We start from the raw sequence: 16,815 nt of genomic DNA on the forward strand, positions 1-16,815 counted from the left end.
GAGAAGTGAACATGATCTGGGCTCAAGAACTGAACTCAGGTACTCTTGGGACCGCAACCTGGGACTCCAACCTAGTACCTCCAAAACCAGAGACCCTGGTGGGGACAGCACCCCACATCTGTGAGAATACCTGCTGTAAACCTGGCCAGCAAGACTTCTTTCAACTGCATCCCAGCTTTCATCTGAGAAACCTCCTCTCATTCTTTTCCCCCCTCCATTTAGATCAAGCAGGGCTTTCCCACTCACCATAGACTGAGCATATGACACAGTCTTACTCAAGCAGTCTCAGGGACTGGTTCAAAGATGGGCACATGACCAAGCCTAGCCCATGAGGATCAATCCCAGGATTTCTGCTAAAGCTCTAGGGGAGACAAGTTTTCATTCTGTTGGAGGGTGGAAACAATGCAGTAGGAAAGAAGGCTAGAGGATCTAAACTTGTTACTGTAAGTGGCCATCTCAGTGACCAGGAGGGGACAGTCAGCCTGAGTGCAAAGCAAATCTGGAGGATGACAGAATTTAGAGAAAAACACAGATTCCAACAAATACCCTTTGATCCCTGGATCCAGCAATGTCTGAAGGTACTCCTGCTTTTTTTCCCATTAGAACTTCCATTCTCTGTTTAAGCCAGTTTTGAGATGGTATTCTGTCATTAAACAATGAGGAAACCACTAAGTTGCAGCCCCACCTACCTCTGGAGCGTGTGCTTCAAGTCCTTGAGCCGCCTCTTCTGCTTGTGGATGGAACTGCTACACAAGGCCTGCAGTGCTGTCAGCTCCTCCAGCTTCTGCCTGTAGATCCTGTGGGTCTCCTGAAGGATGGAGTGGCCAGGGTAGTTTTGTGGGGGAACATTAACAGGCCGTTTTTTATAGTTTGCTTGTGGTCAGGAGACATGGCTACAGAGGTCACAGGCTGTCAAAAAGCAGCATGACACAGTGCCTGTGTCATAAGTAACTGCTGCTTTTTTCTGCCCAGGTTCTATTCGTTCTGATGCTAACATCAATTAAATATGCCACTGAGGGGCTACGTCTAATCAATTCATTGTCCAGATGCTTTGGTAAAACTTGAGGTCCCACTCTAAGGGTGGTCATGCGACCCTGGCCTGGCCAACCAGTATCCTCCAGTTCCCTAACAACTGCTGGGTTCAGAGTTGAACACATGGCTCCTGCTGACCCAGTGAGAGCCGACCCTGGGACTTTGGCTAGCAGGACTGGCTTAGAGATGTTCTTTTCCCCCTAGGTTTGCTAATCTGGTAGAAGTTACACATGGACTCTGAGAGGGGAGAGCCTTTCTAAAAATGAAGTCACACAGAAAACAGAACTGAGAGATGGTAAGAGATGGAATTCTCATAGCATCTGCTATGGTTTGGATATGATTTGTCTCCCAGAGGTTTATGTGCTGGAAGCTTGGTCACCAATGTAATGGTGCTGAGAGGTGGTAGGACTTTTAAGAGGGTGGACCAAGTAGGAGGTAATTAGGTCATGGGAATACTACCCTTGAAAGGGATAGCTTATTGTGCAGGAGTAAGTAATGTCTCAATGGGTTGGGTTAGTACTCATGAGGGCAGATTGTTATAAGCAAGGTTGGACCTTCCCCTGACTCTCACTTAAACATGTGCTCTTCCACAGGTACCCACTGGCCACCGTCACACATGCCTCCACCATTTGATGCCATTTTCCATGTTATGAGACAGCAAGAGGCCCTTGCAAGATGTAACCACTTAAGCTTGGACTTTTCAGCCTCCAAAATCATAAGCCAAAATAAACTTCTTTCCCTTATAAAGCACCCAAACTAGATATTTTGTTATAGAGACAGAAAATTAATTTTGGCTCTTGGGTCTAGGCAAGTCTCAAAGACATGTTATCCAATACCCTGGGGTCTATGAATTGATAAATTCCCCTTCACTTACTACTCACTTTGACTTCAGTTTCTGATCCTGGCAATGGGGAGAGAGTGCTGAGTCAACTAGAAAAAGAACATACCTCCTCCCTTAAAGCCACCCTCCCTCCCCCAGACACATTAATTCAATAAACTTGCTATCTCATTCTTGGAAATAACCATTCAGAGCCACAGAGACTTCATCCCAATGCTGGGAGAATGTAACACAGTAATTTCTTGAATTGCTGCTTTGAGGAAAGAAACTAATAGGAAATGTGGAACATGAAATTAAAATCAATAAGCCAATGGACACAATTTAAAAGGCTGTTTTTTTGGCTGTTGAGGAAACATTTTTAACAAAGGCAGAGGTGGGGATGGTTGGCTAATGGGGACAGAGCCTAAACTCCCACACCTACCAGGCAGGGTCTCTAGATACAAGGTTCAACCAGAAAATGAGGAAGCAGTGAAGTCGGTCAAGTGGACAGATAATTAGGAGTGAAATCCAGTGATGAGTGATTCACCCTGGCCACCCACCTGGAAGACAGAAGAATCAGTAGCCTGCCCCTCTCTCTCTCTCTCTCTCTCTCTCTCTCTCTCTCTGGGCCTCCCAAAGAAGGAAATCTTGTTTTTGTTTTAAATTTTAAATAATTTTAAACTTGCAGAATCGTAAGAATAAAAAAAACTTCTCTATATTCTTGACCCACATTTACCCACTATTTTCATTTTCATTACATTGCATTTGCTTATCACCTCTGTGTGTCCTCTTTCTATATCAGGCATCCGTAAACTACAGCCCATGGGCCAAATTTGGCTCTCTAATTTTGTATGGGCAGTAAGGAAATGGGTTGTGTAGGGTTGAAAAAGAAAAATCAAAAGAATATCTTGTGACACATGAAAATTATATGCAGTTGGAATTGCAGTATCCATATGTCCAGTTTTACTGGCACACAACCACGCCCATTCATTTACATATGGTCATGGATGCTTTGGCACTAAAACAGCAGAGTGAGTGGCTATGACAAAGACCATATGTCCCCCAAAGCCTAAACTCTTCTTTTGGTCTTTTACCAAAAATTTTGCCCACTCCCATGTTATCTTAGATATTTGGGATTTAGTTATAGACAACACAATTTCTACTTCTAAATACTTCAATGTGTCTCTAGAAACAACGATATTATCTTATATGTCCAGAATACAATGATCAAATACAGAAAATTCAACCTTGATACAGTGCAATGCTGTGACCTCAAAGACCATGCCAATTCACATTCTGGTATCGCTTTCTTTCATGGCACTTCCCTCCAGAGCCTGGATCCAACTCAGTCTGGTGCCTTTCATTATTACTGCTAGTGTCTCCAGCTTCTTTTACCTGCGATGGTGCCTCAATCTTGTCTTTCAGGAATTGATGGGGTTGTTTGTTTTAAATATTTATTTTTTTAGTTATAGGTGGACACAATACCTTTAGTTTATTTTACGTGGTGCTAATGATGGAACTTAGTGCCTCACACATGCTAGGCGAGCACTCTACCTCTGAGCCACAGCCCCAGGCCTCAGGAATTGATGTGTCTAGAGAGTTCAGTCCAGGAGCTTTGGAGAACAACCCTCAGCCCAGGTTTGCCTGATGTTTCCTCTTGATTAGATTATGCTTATACACTGGGGCTGGAATGCCACTCCCATGATGCTGTGTCCCCAGAGCCTCCGTCAGAAGGGACATGGTGCCTGTGATGTTGACTGTGATTACACGGTGAAGGTGTCCATCTACCAGAGTATTCACTGTACACTGACCAACTTTCTTTCTTTCTTTATTTTTTTTCGGGGCTGCCCAAGACTTATGCATGCTAGGCAAGCACTGTACCACTGAGACATACCCCAGCCTCACAGTGACCAACTCTATTTGTAATTAGCAAGTTATCTCAGGGCTGAGGCTCAGTGGCAGAGCACTTGCCTCACAAGTGCCAGCTCTGGGTTCAAGTTCCCTGCACCAAAAATACATAAATAAAATAAGTTATCTGTGTGGAGAAAGATTATGTGTGAATCACTTCTGAATTCTTCAGTGAAACACAGCCCTCAAGTGCAAGGAACATCTGCTAGTAACAAAGGAAACCCACCAGAACAGGAGAGGGATCACTGGAACAGAGAGAAACCTTCCACAAGGTGGGACCTTCAGATGAGCAGCTCCAGGGAGATAAAGGGCCACATTGCCTCCCAGCACTCTGGTGTTGGGTTCCACCATGGAGAGATAAGGTGAAGGCCACACAATCAGCAGCCAAATGCTCACCAGGCCCTCCTCAACGTGAATTAATATTTAATTTCACAAGTAAAACATGAAGACATTATCCTTGTTAAAAATTAAAACGCTATGTCATAGAACCTCTCTGGCTTCAAGAAAGCAGGAAGACTTGGTAATCAACTCCAAATGCTCATCTGCCCAGCTGTGTTTGCTTTAGAGGGACAGGACAGAGACACTCCCTTCAAGGCTGTGAACAAAACCAGGACTTGTCATCACTTCCATGAGCTCATTAAAAAATACAAAAAAAAAATTGCTTCATGTGGAAAAAAATGAACACATAATCCCAACAACTCAAGAAGCTGAGGCAAGAAAACTGCAAGTTCTTCTTTGAATATCCTTCTTTTCCAGAAATAACCATTGTTATCAAATTCTTCTAGATCTTCTTTCTCCCTCCTTCCTCTCCCCCTCTCCCCAACATATCTCTTTCTCTTTCTCTCTCTCTCTCTTTCTTTCTTTCTTTCTGCAAGATCTCACTATGTAGCCAAGGCTGGCCTCAAACTTTCCATCCTCCTACTGAGTAGCCTTCTGAGTAGCTAGAAAACAGGTGTCCACTGCCGCACTTGGCTAGCCCTTCTTCTATGTACTCTGCCAAGCTATGGTCCATGTATTTCTAGGTTTTTTTTTTAATATTTTTTTTTTAAGTTGTAGTTGGACATAATACCTTTAGTTTATCAATTTATATGTAGTGCTGAGGATCGAACCCAGGGCCTGGCATGTGCGAGGTGAGCGCTCCACCACTAAGCCACAACCCCAGCCCCTTTATTACCACTTCTATGTAATATGAGCACATAACAAAAGATCTATCCTCTTGGAAAATGTGTATGTATATAACACAGTATAGTTAACTGTAGGCACTATACTATGCAGTGAGATGAATAAGCCTCAGGTCTTATTCATCTTGTACAACTGAAACAATGTACCCTTTGATTTACCTCCCTACTCCCTGTATTCTATATTCTATATAGATCTGTTTCTATATGCATGAAAAAAAATACACACATACACACACACACACACACTCATACATTAAAAAATACATACTGTTGCAAAAAAATTATTGTCCCCAATACTTGGTCTCTTTTGTTTCCTTTTAGTAACAGTATTCCATCAAGCTGTAGCTGGGCACATGGCTATCCAGCTAGGGACTACATTTCCCAGCCTCCTTTGCAGCTAGGTATAGCAGCACAACTAAGAGTTAGATGTAAGCAGGAGCAATATGTTCAAGGTTTTCCTTTTGTTTTGTTTTCATGGTGCTGAGGACTGAACCCAAGGACTTGTACATGCAAAGTATAAACTCCACCAATGACTACTTTCTATATGGAACTTCTTGCCTTCTACTCTGGTTCTCTGGCTGTGATGCAGCAACAACGGGTCAATTTATCTTGAAACCAGAGATGAAAGCTACATGATGAAAATGGCAGAGGACACTGTGCCCTCTCCAACCAAACCATCCTGGGTTCTAGAGTGGCATCATGTGACAAAGCTTCCCACCTATGATGGTTTTAAAGCATGGCCACCCATTCTTTAGCATTCCTCACATACAGAAGTCTTTGTTCCCACCCCTCAAATCTAGATAGACTGTGACCAATCTGACCAGTAGAATGTGGGAAAAGAAACACCATTTGACTTCTCAGAGTCACAAGCAGTCACATCGCTTCTACTTTATTCACAGGAACATTCACTCTTGGAGCAGAGTCCAGCTACCCTGAGGCCATCATGCCATGTGGGAACCATAACAATATAGAGAAGTCACATGTGGACACTCCAATCAATGATACTAAGACAAATCTTCCTGTCATGGAGGTCCAGGTGCCAGATGTGAGCGTAAAGAAACCTCCAGAGGATTCCAGTCCCAACCAGGTGAGTTTTTCCCAGACTTTCAAGTCTTCCCAGCTAAGACCCCAGGTATTTATACAGAGCATGCTAAGCACCCCTACTGTGCCCTGTCTAAATCCCTGACCCACAAAAATCAAAGAGTTTGATACAGTTATTGTTTTACACAGCAACAGACAACTGAAACCTCACTCACCTGTACCTCACCTTCCTCTATGTTGTCAATAAGAAAGAAACAAATACACTACCTCCTTAAAGTGGTTTCATTTTGGGAATCTCCTTTACAACAGAATAGCTTACACCCTAAAGCACATACTTCACTCTTATTAGTGTTATGAAGTATTTCGAGATATGGGTACACTATAGCTGATTTAGTCATTCCCCTGCTGTTGGATGTTGTTGTTGTTCCTGGGCTCTTGATTATAACCATCAGCACAGCATTGAATAACATCCTTGCATAGCTTCTCTAGGCGTACGAGCAAGTATCTCTCTGGGGAAGATAATCTCTGGGGAAAAGAAATAGAGTTCTTGGGCCAGAGAGAACAGGCTTGTTTTAGCTTTAACAGATCTAACAGCCCTGTAGCTGGCTATAGCAATGTCTACTCCCATCACAGCATGTGACAGTTGTACACACCTCACAAACACTTGACACTATCGACATTTAATTTTTCCCATTTTTCTAATGTTCCACTACTGATATTTTCAGCTCATCCCCAAAGCATTAGACTGGATAGGGACAGAAAGTCCACAGGCCTTCCCATAGTTTTGTCCTCTGGCATATGGGGTCATTCCTACTCCCCTGCAGTTGTCTCACTCTGCCAAAGGCCAGAGTTACTTCCTAGGGAGATGCCATCCTGGAGACCACACACGTGGGCCACATACTTGGTCACTCCAAGTCTTGGCTCCAAGGCTCAGAATCTATTAGCCATAAAAATAGCAAACTGGGTGGGAGAGTCAGAAACAAAGAACTTTATGTGAAATACTCTGTCCCTAAAGTACTCCTTACCTATACTGAGTCTTTGTAGTTTCCACCCTTGTGCTAGTTTTGCAAGCAATAGAAAAAGTTATTGATTAATGTTTTGTAACCTTACTTTTTTCCAGAGAGTTGTCTTTATTTTATTTATTTATTTATTTATTTATTTGGTACTAGAGACTGAACCCAGAGGCACTCAACCAATGAGCCACATACCCAACTCTTTTTTTTTTTTGAGGCAAGGTCTCAATAAGTTGTTTAAAGCCTTTCTGAATTGCTGAGGCTGGCCTCAATTTGCCATCTTCCTGCCTGAGCCTCCTGAGTTGCTAGGATTACAGGCATACACCACGTCTAGCCCTCTCATTTTTTTAATTGTGTAAAACACACATAACATAGAACTGATCATCTTTTTTTTTTTTAAAGAAAGAGTGAGAGAGAGAGAAAATTTTAATATTTATTTTTTAGTATTTGGCGGACACAACATCTTTGTTTGTATGTGGTGCTGAGGATCGAACCCGGGCCGCACGCATGCCAGGTGAGCGCGCTACCGCTTGAGCCACATCCCCAGCCCAGAACTAATCATCTTGACCACTGTTAAGTATACAATACAGTAGCACTGAGTACATTCACACTGTTGTGCAACCATCCAGAACTTGTCTTCCCGTGAAAATGAAACAATGAGCCCACCAAACAATAATTCCACTGCCCCTTCTCCAGCCCCCATCAACCAACATTCTATGTTCTGTCTCTACAAATCTGCCTCCTCCAGGCACAATGTGAGTGGACGCATGCAGCATTTTTCCTTTGTGACTGGTTCATTTACACTTGGCATAATGTGTTCAAGGTGCATCATGCTGCAGCATGTATCAGAATTTCCTTTCTTCTTAAGGCTGAACCATGTCCCCTTGTAAAGGTGCATCACACTGATGGACACCTGGGCTGCTTCCACTTTTTTGGCTGTTGTGAATAATGCCGCTGAGTGGATGTACAATTTTTTTCAAGATCCTGCCTTCAATTCTTTTAGGTATATACTCAGCAGTGGGACTCCTGGATCATATGGTAATGCTACACTTAATTTTTTGAGCAATCACAATCCCGTTTTCCACAATGGCTGCATCAGTTTATTTTAGATTTTTCCTTTTTTTCTTTTTTTCAGTGCCCGGGATTGAACCTAGGGCTTTGTACATGCTGAGCGAGTGCTCTACCTCCAAACTACATCCCCAGCCCTTCCTTATTTTGAGACAAGGTCTTCCTGAGTTGCCCAGACTCGCCTTGAACCTGCAATCCTTCTGCCTCAGCCTCCTGAGCGCTAGGAATATATGGGCATGTGCCATGGTCCCCAGCTGATAACACCCTTTTTTAATTGTTTCTTAATACATTGTCCATGGGCATTCCTAGCAAGTACAGATGAAACTATTCCCATATTCCCTCTGCACACAAGAGTGTCTCCGTCACACCCTCAGTGGGACCTGTTCTGTGAGCTTTTTTTCTCAGAAGCAGATGAGCCAACTAAAGCAAACCAAGCCTGCCTCTCATCCAAACCACCCTTCCCTCCTCGGATGGAGCCGGCAGGCCAGATGGAGGCCTTCTGTTGTTTTTTGCTAACAGGCAGTTATTCCTCTCTGGTTTACATTCCCAGTGTCTTTAGAAACTTATCGCTCCCCATACTCTGTCCACAAGATCTAGCTAGGGTGGGGCTGGCCCTGCCCCAGGCTCCAGAGGAAGGCACACGAACCAGGCCTGGCCAACCAAAACATCAGCCTCCTGACCCAGCTGGCTGACTCAAGGATGACATTCGGACCAAGAAAAGTCAGTACAGGGCCTATATGAGAACTGCTGAGAAGCAGCAGCTCTGTTCCTGGTAGTTTTGAAGGTGGCAAGCTAGAGGCGAGAGCTCATAATGGGGCTGTCTTGACAACATTTGGGGACCTTGCCTGAGAATGAATCCAACTTGGGAAAATGAGGCTGAGAGGGAGGTGAAGCTTGAGCCTAGTGATTTTCCTGGAGTCCCTGAATCTGCTTCCATCTTTAGACAGTGCATCTTGACTTCCCAATTGCAGAAGCATATTCCATTCTGTCCCATGGTGCTTTGCCAATTTGGGTTTAGAGTCTTCACTGCAGAGGCAAGTGTCAGAATCCAGATAAAGCGGGCAAAGAAGGGAGGTTTCCTTCTGGGCAAATTTAACCATGCTAGTTAAGAAGAGAAGCTGAGAACCCTGGAGTCATTATTACCACCTCTTGCCCAAGGCACTCCTACTTAAAGACACCAAAACCAAGGACCTGAAGCCTGCTTGAATGATCCCTTCATCAAACTAGCAACTAAATAGACACCCCAAAATACAGATCTCTGAACACCCAACACCAGGTTTTTCTACCAACTAAGACTCTAAAGCATTATTTTAAACAACTTCAGGGGTGGATAACTTATACACCATAAAATTCACCCATGCGAAGAGTATAATTTAGGGACTTTTATACAGTTACCAACTTTTACAACTACCACAACATCTAGTGTTAGAACATTCATGCCATCACCCAATAAGATTTAGAATGTCTATTAGCAGTCATTCCCCATTTCCTCCTCTTCCAAGCCCCTGGCAACCACTAATCTCCCTTCTGTCTCTATAAATGTAACTTTTCTGGATATATCATATAATTGGAATCATTATAATATGTGGTTTCTGCATCTGGATTCTCTGACTTAGCATAATTTTTGAGGTTTTTCTATGATAGATTATATCAGTATTGTTTTATTGCTAATCAGCAGATATACTGGTTGTTGGACATTTGGCTTATTTCTACTCTTGGCTTATTGTGAATAATGCTGCTATGCCCATTCATGTACCAGTTTTGTGCAGACATGTATTTTCATTTCTTTGGGTAGATACCTAAAAATGGAATTGCTGGTTTGTACAGTAAATTTCTAACTTGGTGCACTGGCACACGCCTATAATCCAAGTGACATGGGAGGCTGAGACAGAAAGATCACAAGTTTGAGGCAAGCCTTAGAAACTTAGCAAGACCCTGTCTCAAAATAAAAAAAATTAAAAAGGAACAGAGATGTAGCTCAGTGGTAAAATGCCCCATGTACCAATTTTAAAAGAAAAAAATTAAAGAAAATTCAAAACTGCTGAACTGTTATTTTTATTTCTAACCTTGGAAGCATTTGGATTGGATCTTAGGAGACACTCACCCCAAACTGGGAGTCAGCTCTCTGCAGACAGAGGCATTTGCTTCTTAAACCAGCTTATTAAATGTGATTGACTCCCACATCAAGTTGCTACCTCTAAAAATAGCCCGGAGTGCCCCGGGCAACAATGCAGACAGACAACTATGGAGGAAAGGACTCCATTCTGCAGCCCAAAACAGGCCCCAGTCCCCCATCTATCTAGTTCAAGACCAATCCAAACAAATAAACACTTGATAGAACACCTAAAGATGGAGCTGGGGTTGTGTGTGAAGGGGTTAACTATAAAGAAAACATTTCCAGCAATGAGTCAAATGCTAACATGTTTAGTTTTCTAAGAACAAAAACAGAATCTTAATGCACGACTTGATTCTGTCATAAATGATGTCCTATTGTGGTCCTAATTCATAAATGACTGACATTGAACCTACAGAGCTATTTTTCTTTATAATTTTTTAATCTACTGCTTATTTTATCAGGCATACAAAAAAGACAGACAATCCCATAATTAACACCTACCTTCTCACCCTTAAGAGTAGTGCAAAGGGAGTTGAAAGGACCTATATTATTCCTAGACAGTATTCCTATCTCCACCCACAAAAATGGGTTTTTTTTTTTTTTTTTTTTGGCAGTGCTGGGGATGGTGCATGCTAAGTAAATGCTCTGCCACAACCTCACTTCTGCACCCTATACTGGTTCTTTCTCTGACACCTAGGCATTGCTCCCTTCTCCCTAAGCATTGCTCTGGCTCTGCCCCTGAGCTGGCTTTAGCCGATGGGAGTCTCAAGCAGAGGACTGGAAGGTGAGAGGAGAGAGAAGCTGGAACATTTGTTCCTCCTACTTCCTTCCTGTTCTAGTATATCCTTCAACCACTACAGCTTTTGACTGCAGCTCCTCTTCCCCAGCGACAAGCAATGGCCAGCTCAGATGACTCACCTTCCCAGTGCTCTCCTCTTAGGGACAGGACAAGTAATGACTCCCTGCTGTGGCCAACTACAGGAGCCTCCCCCTTAAACTGCCCACACCTCTGAAAATCACCTTTTCTTTTCAGTAAGATGCTTTTGACAAAATTGTTTGCTTCCTGCCAGGGCTTTGCTACACTAAATTTGGTCTTTATCATTCCCCTGAAGTCTTTACACTTGTACTACATACATATGTATCATTAAATAAAACATAGTTACTTTTTGTTTTGTTTTGGCTTTTTGTTTTTGTTTTTGCTGGGTATTCGGAATTGAACCCAGGAACACTTTACCACTAAGTTACACTGCCAGTCTTTTTTTGAGACAGGATCTTGCTACATTGCTGAGGTTGGCCTCTAACTTGGGATCCTCCTGCCTCCACCTCCCAAATCACTGGGATTACAGGCAACACCACCTTTCCTGATTCATAATGTTGTTTTGGATGTTTTTACCTTTATTATAAAAGGCATATTGTACATACCTATCTACAACTGCAACTTTTTGTTCAACATTAATATATCTAGGTCCAGGGCTGGGGCTGTAACTCAGTGGCAGAGTGCTTGCCTCGCACATATGAGGCAGTTTCAATTCTCAGCACCACATTAAAAATAAATAAATAAAATAATAAAGGCATGCTGTTCATCTACAACTATAAAAAATTATATATATATATATATATATCCAGTTTATTCTATTGATACCTCTACTCTGCATGTTCAGTCATAAACATTATTGTACAGATCTGCTACAAAGTTTTCAACTGTATGTATATATATTATTTATAAAAATGTAGACAGGATTCCATTTGGATTAGGAAAAAAAATAAAAGGAATTGTGCTAACATCAGCTCTGTGAGTTGCAATGTCCCTTGCGTCTTTCCTGCATGTCTAATTAGCATTCTCCATATGTAGGAAACACAAACAAGCAAGTTTCCAACATAGGATGTTGGGAGCTCTGCCACCTCCCCTGTCCTTTGAGGTCCCACACTCCACCCCAGAGGGAAGATGAGGTTAATGAGTCCAGGTCCCAGTAAGGCTGTGAAACATCTGGCAGCACTTTCTTAACACAACTAGGCTGAGTCATGAGATCCAGAACGTGGGACTCAAACCTCTGGAGTCAACATTTCTTGTAAGAATTGCCAGACATGGGCTAGGGTTGTAGATCAGTGGTAGAGTGGTAGAGCACTTACCTAGCATGTGTGAGGCACTGGGTTTGATTCTCAGCACCACATATAAAACAAATAAATCAATAAAGTCCATCAATAACTAATAAAAATATTAAAAAAAAAAAAAGAATTGCCAGACAGGAATCTCATGGCATCTACAAACAGGGCTCTGGCCAAAGAGTGTTAGAAGGTAGCAATCTGGTAAATTACAACAGAGCCATGGCTACCACCAAAGTGTGGTGCCTTCTGATGTGCTTTTTGCTGGTAGTAAATTTTCATGAGATTACTTTTATATAGCTTGCTTTCTAAGAAATCATCTTCGAATAGATTTTCGGATGCTGTCTATACTTATCTAGGACCTGTCACCATAGAAACACTACCCGGGCTGGCAAGTTGAGTTCACATGAAATATATTGATTCTCTACTAAGAAAGGTTCTGAGTCATGTGCTAGGATCGATTAGTGATATCTGTAATAGGAGTAGTAAGTGGGGGTATATACTCCCCTATTCATCCCCAGCCCCTCCCTGTGTATTCTATACACAGCAGCCAGAGATATGCCCACTTCAACTGACAGTAAAAAGTGCAACTGTGGGGTAACAGAATCTGTTTTATGAGGTTTTAATGAGATAGTACTGAACTTCCTGCCTTCAGCCCACCTCCCTGTATTTTTTTTTTTTTTTTTTTTTTTTTTTTTGGCAGTGCTGGGAATGAAATCTAGGGCCTCATGCATGCTAGGCAAGTACTCTCCCACTGATATAACCCCAGCCCTTCCCTGTGTATCCTATACACAGCAGCCAGAGAGATGCCCACTTCAACTGACAGTAAAAAGTCAAGGTCTTCATAAGGTCCCTGTCACCCTGTGAGGTCGGGATTTAGGAAAGGCTACTTTAGACTACTTCTTCCTAAGCTGGGAGGGACGGGGTCAGGTTTCCAGGGATATAAGAAAGGAACTGCTCATTAAATTACCTGCCACGAGTTGGTAAGTGACCTTCTGTGGTCACACCATAGGTCAGAAGGCCAGGTTCTCAGGCTGATAATCAATTCACCAGATTGGCCAAAACCCAACTGCTCAAAAACTATATCATCATGGCAACAACTTTCCCCAGAATCCAGTTAAGGCCAGATGCAAATTAAGCCTGAAGAAAACTGATTCTCTAGAAAACATTCCGCTAGAAGTCCCAGACCTTGTTGGGGCTTTCTGTGAAGGAGGGGGAGTTCCAAAGACCTTTCAAATCCTCCAGAGTCTGAGAGTTGGGCTTCCTCTTTCCTTCATTTCAAAAAGAGAAACAGATAAAACACAAAGACACCAAAATCAGACAGAAGCAAACATGAAACCCCCAAATCCCAGATTCTCAGGCAGATGTAGGAAAATTTAGACCGACCAGGATTTTCTGGTGCAAAAAAAGTCCTTTCTAATTGTTTACCTTCTTAGTTGTAACCTCCAACCTCACCCTTCCCTGTGTTACCTCCTTGTTCCTCAATCACTGTCTCAGGTCAGAGTCTCTGTCCAATACATTCACAACACACACCCAACTCATTACATGCAGTTCCAGGGACTTTCAGACCAGGAGTTCAGAGATCTCAGAAGTATAGAAGACAGAGAGGAGCCTCCCAACATATGAAAAACTAATTTTACCTCTAAATAGCTGTGTGAGGCCAGCTCAGTCAATGAGCATGTCCAAGCTTCAGCTTCCTCATCTGTGAATTAAAGATGTAGATGGTGCTTTGCTCCAATGGTTTTTTTTTTGGTTTTTTTTTTTTTTTTTTTTTTTTTTTTTGGTACTAGAGATTGAACCCAGGGGCACTTAATCACTTAGCCACATTCCCAGCCCTTTTTTGTATTTTATTTTGAGACAGGGTCTCGCTGAGTTGCTTAGGGCTTCACTAATTTGCTGAGGCTGGCCTTGAACTCACGATCCTCCTGCCTCAGCCTCCTGAGTTACTGGGATTACAGGCATGAGCCACCATGCCTGGCCAGTCAATGATCTGGACCCCCAGGAAGCCATCTGTCACCAGCCTCTGACCCAACAGCTGACCACCAAAGCCTGTAACCAGGCTGTAATCTCTTCCCCAAAGTAAGATCCAGTCTACCATCTCTACAGAACTGAGCAGCTGTCATTCTTTCCACTACAACCCTTGCTGAACACCAAGGGATAAAGTCCAGACTCAGTTCCCAATGCCTCTGTCCCTGACACACCTGAGCATCCAAGACATCAAAAGGAACATAACAACAAATCAAAGGACTCCTTTGCAACCTCTGCCTGCCAAGACTTGCTTTCTAATTGCTGTTAATTGCAATAATTGCATAGCTCTGAAGTGTAAGGCTCCTCCTCCTCCCCTCCACCCCCTCCTAGTCTGAGGCAGGGCAAAGGAAAGGAGTTACAACAACAAAAGCTCCACACAGCACATCTCTTCTTCTTTTCTGCTCCTGACCTTAAGATTTACTCTGTGACTCCATGGCTGGACATGAGCTTAGAGTTCAGTGGGACAAAGCCTTAAGACATGACTAAGAGAGCCAGGCGTGGTAGTGCACGCCTGTAATAGCAGTGCCTTGGAGGCTGAGGCAGGAAGATCGAAAATTAGAGGCCAGCCTCAGCAACTTAGCAAAACCCTGTCTCAAAATAAAAATTTAAAAAGCCAGGGATGTAGCTCCACCGAGTGCCCTGGGTTCAATCCCAAGTACCAAAAAAATAAGTAGAAGTTGTTGTTGCTGAGCTGGGCATGGTGGCATGCACCTGTAGTCCCAGCTACTGAGGAGGCTGAGGTGGGAGGGTCACTTGAGCCCAAGAGTTCAAGGCCAGACTGGGCAATATACATCTCTAAAAAAGCAGAATTAGTCTTCTCCATGAAGGTGGAACCAAAAGTGTCCCCTAAGAACCAGAAGGAATCCAAGCTCTAGACCTGAAGAGAAGGTACCAATCCACATATGCTGGAAGCCAAGAAGGGATGACAGTCCTGGGTACCTTCTCTTCTACACATGGCTGAAACAGCACCTCATTTCCTGCCCAGGCTTCCCAGCACCCCCTATCCACTGATTGGGACCTACAGTTTCATGTTTAGAAAGGCCCATCACACCCTTGGCAACCTCCTCTCACCTGCTCTGGACAGTGTAACCCAACTACAGACAATAGCTACATGGACAGAAAAAATGTCAGTGCTCCAACTGAAGAGAGGAGGGGAGTGGAATAGGGGTGTGATGTGATTTCATGCAAACAAAGCATAACCCCTGGGGGAAAAAAACCCTGAGGCTGGGGAATGAACATCAAATATAGTCCCTGGGTCCTTATTGGTCTATCACCAAGATTTCCTGGGGCATCTTTAGTCATCAAAGTAGGTAGCTGAGGCCTCTATCAGGAACAAAGCTCCCGATGGGACTCCTGACAGCAATGTCCTTCTCTTAAGGATGCATCATACACCCACCCTCACCCCACCTGAGTACAGCTCTGGGCCAGAAAGGTGAGGTTGGGTGCAGCCTCTATGACTGAGTGAGGCAGCCCAGCTGTCAGAACTGACAAGTGCCAACCACAACACAAACACAACCTGCAGCAGCCTAGAGAGGCAGGCATCAAACTAGAGTTCCCAAAGACAGGAAATGGGGATCCCTAATCCTCAAGCACAGTCTAGGGGTTCAAGGTGAAACACATCTCCCAAAATGGAGCTGCAGAAGGAGAGAGCTGCCCTGCCAGAGGGAGAGGAGTGATCAAGCTGCTGAAAGCAGATATGGTGGGTGGCATTAGGAGAGACCCCTGCGGCAGTGGGTGCTGAGCTGTTCCCTTTGAACCCTAGCACCTACCGGCCTCCTCAGACTTGATCCACATGGGCACAACCTGGAATTTGCTCTCGGAGGCCACAGACCAACTTTCTAAAGCGAATAAGGTGCTCAGAGCAAAGAGAAGGTGAGATGGAAGGAGAATGGGGTCTTCGAAAGGGCGCCCCAGGAGGGTAAAGAACTGAAACGCTGGGAGATGGGAGGGGGTTGGTCCATGCAGACTATCAGCGCCCAGGGGCTAACCAGGGGCACTCCGGGTCCCTAGTAGCCCCACCTCCCCGGCTCCGCGGGAGGGAAGGGGAAGACACTGCACTGCAAGTAGCAGAGTTGCGGGACTAGGTGGTCCGGCCCTACCTGCAGTTCCTGAAATTCTCCCTCCAGCTCGTGCCACTCGCGCTCGCAACACTCCAGCTGCCCCGACATGGTGCAATGGTGCAAGGCGGTGGCGGCCGAGGCTGCTCCCGCAGCGTTGCCCCGCCACCACCAACACCTCACGCCTGCCCGCCAGCCGGCCGCCTTCAGAAGCACCAGCTGTTCCTGCGCAGCCAGAGCCACGCGCACACCTGACGTCACGGTCCCCGCCCCGGCGCCCGCCCCACCCCCTCGCCTGAGAGGCGGGGCTCCGCGCGTGCGCACACGCCTCCCAGCTCCGTAGTGCGCTCAGAGTGCCCGCCCGGTACCAAGTCGTTTTCCTGGGCTTGGCTGCGTCTGCCGCTGCCTCCTTGGGAGTATCTCGGCGCCTCCAGGATCCCTCCCTTCTCGG

The 16,815-nt window shown here is 44.4% G+C and overlaps 1 protein-coding gene across 8 annotated transcripts in view; it reads right to left on the bottom strand.

Annotated features, from left to right (window-relative positions):
• Tmem120b (transmembrane protein 120B) overlaps nt 1–16,574 on the bottom strand; it is a 43,521-nt gene extending 26,947 nt beyond the window's left edge. For all 8 annotated transcript variants that reach the window (XM_071616562.1, XM_071616566.1, XM_027949186.2 and 5 more), the window contains exons 1-2: nt 16,407–16,574; nt 690–808 (exon numbers count right to left, since the gene is read on the bottom strand). In XM_071616562.1, coding sequence (XP_071472663.1) covers nt 690–808; nt 16,407–16,475 — 188 coding nt within the window. In that variant the 5' untranslated portion in view covers nt 16,476–16,574. The remainder of the gene's footprint in view (nt 1–689; nt 809–16,406) is intronic.
• Between the last annotated feature and the right edge of the window lie 241 nt (nt 16,575–16,815).

The sequence above is a fragment of the Marmota flaviventris genome, chromosome 1 (assembly GCF_047511675.1).
Source record: "Marmota flaviventris isolate mMarFla1 chromosome 1, mMarFla1.hap1, whole genome shotgun sequence".
In the NCBI taxonomy this organism is placed as follows: domain Eukaryota; kingdom Metazoa; phylum Chordata; class Mammalia; order Rodentia; family Sciuridae; genus Marmota; species Marmota flaviventris.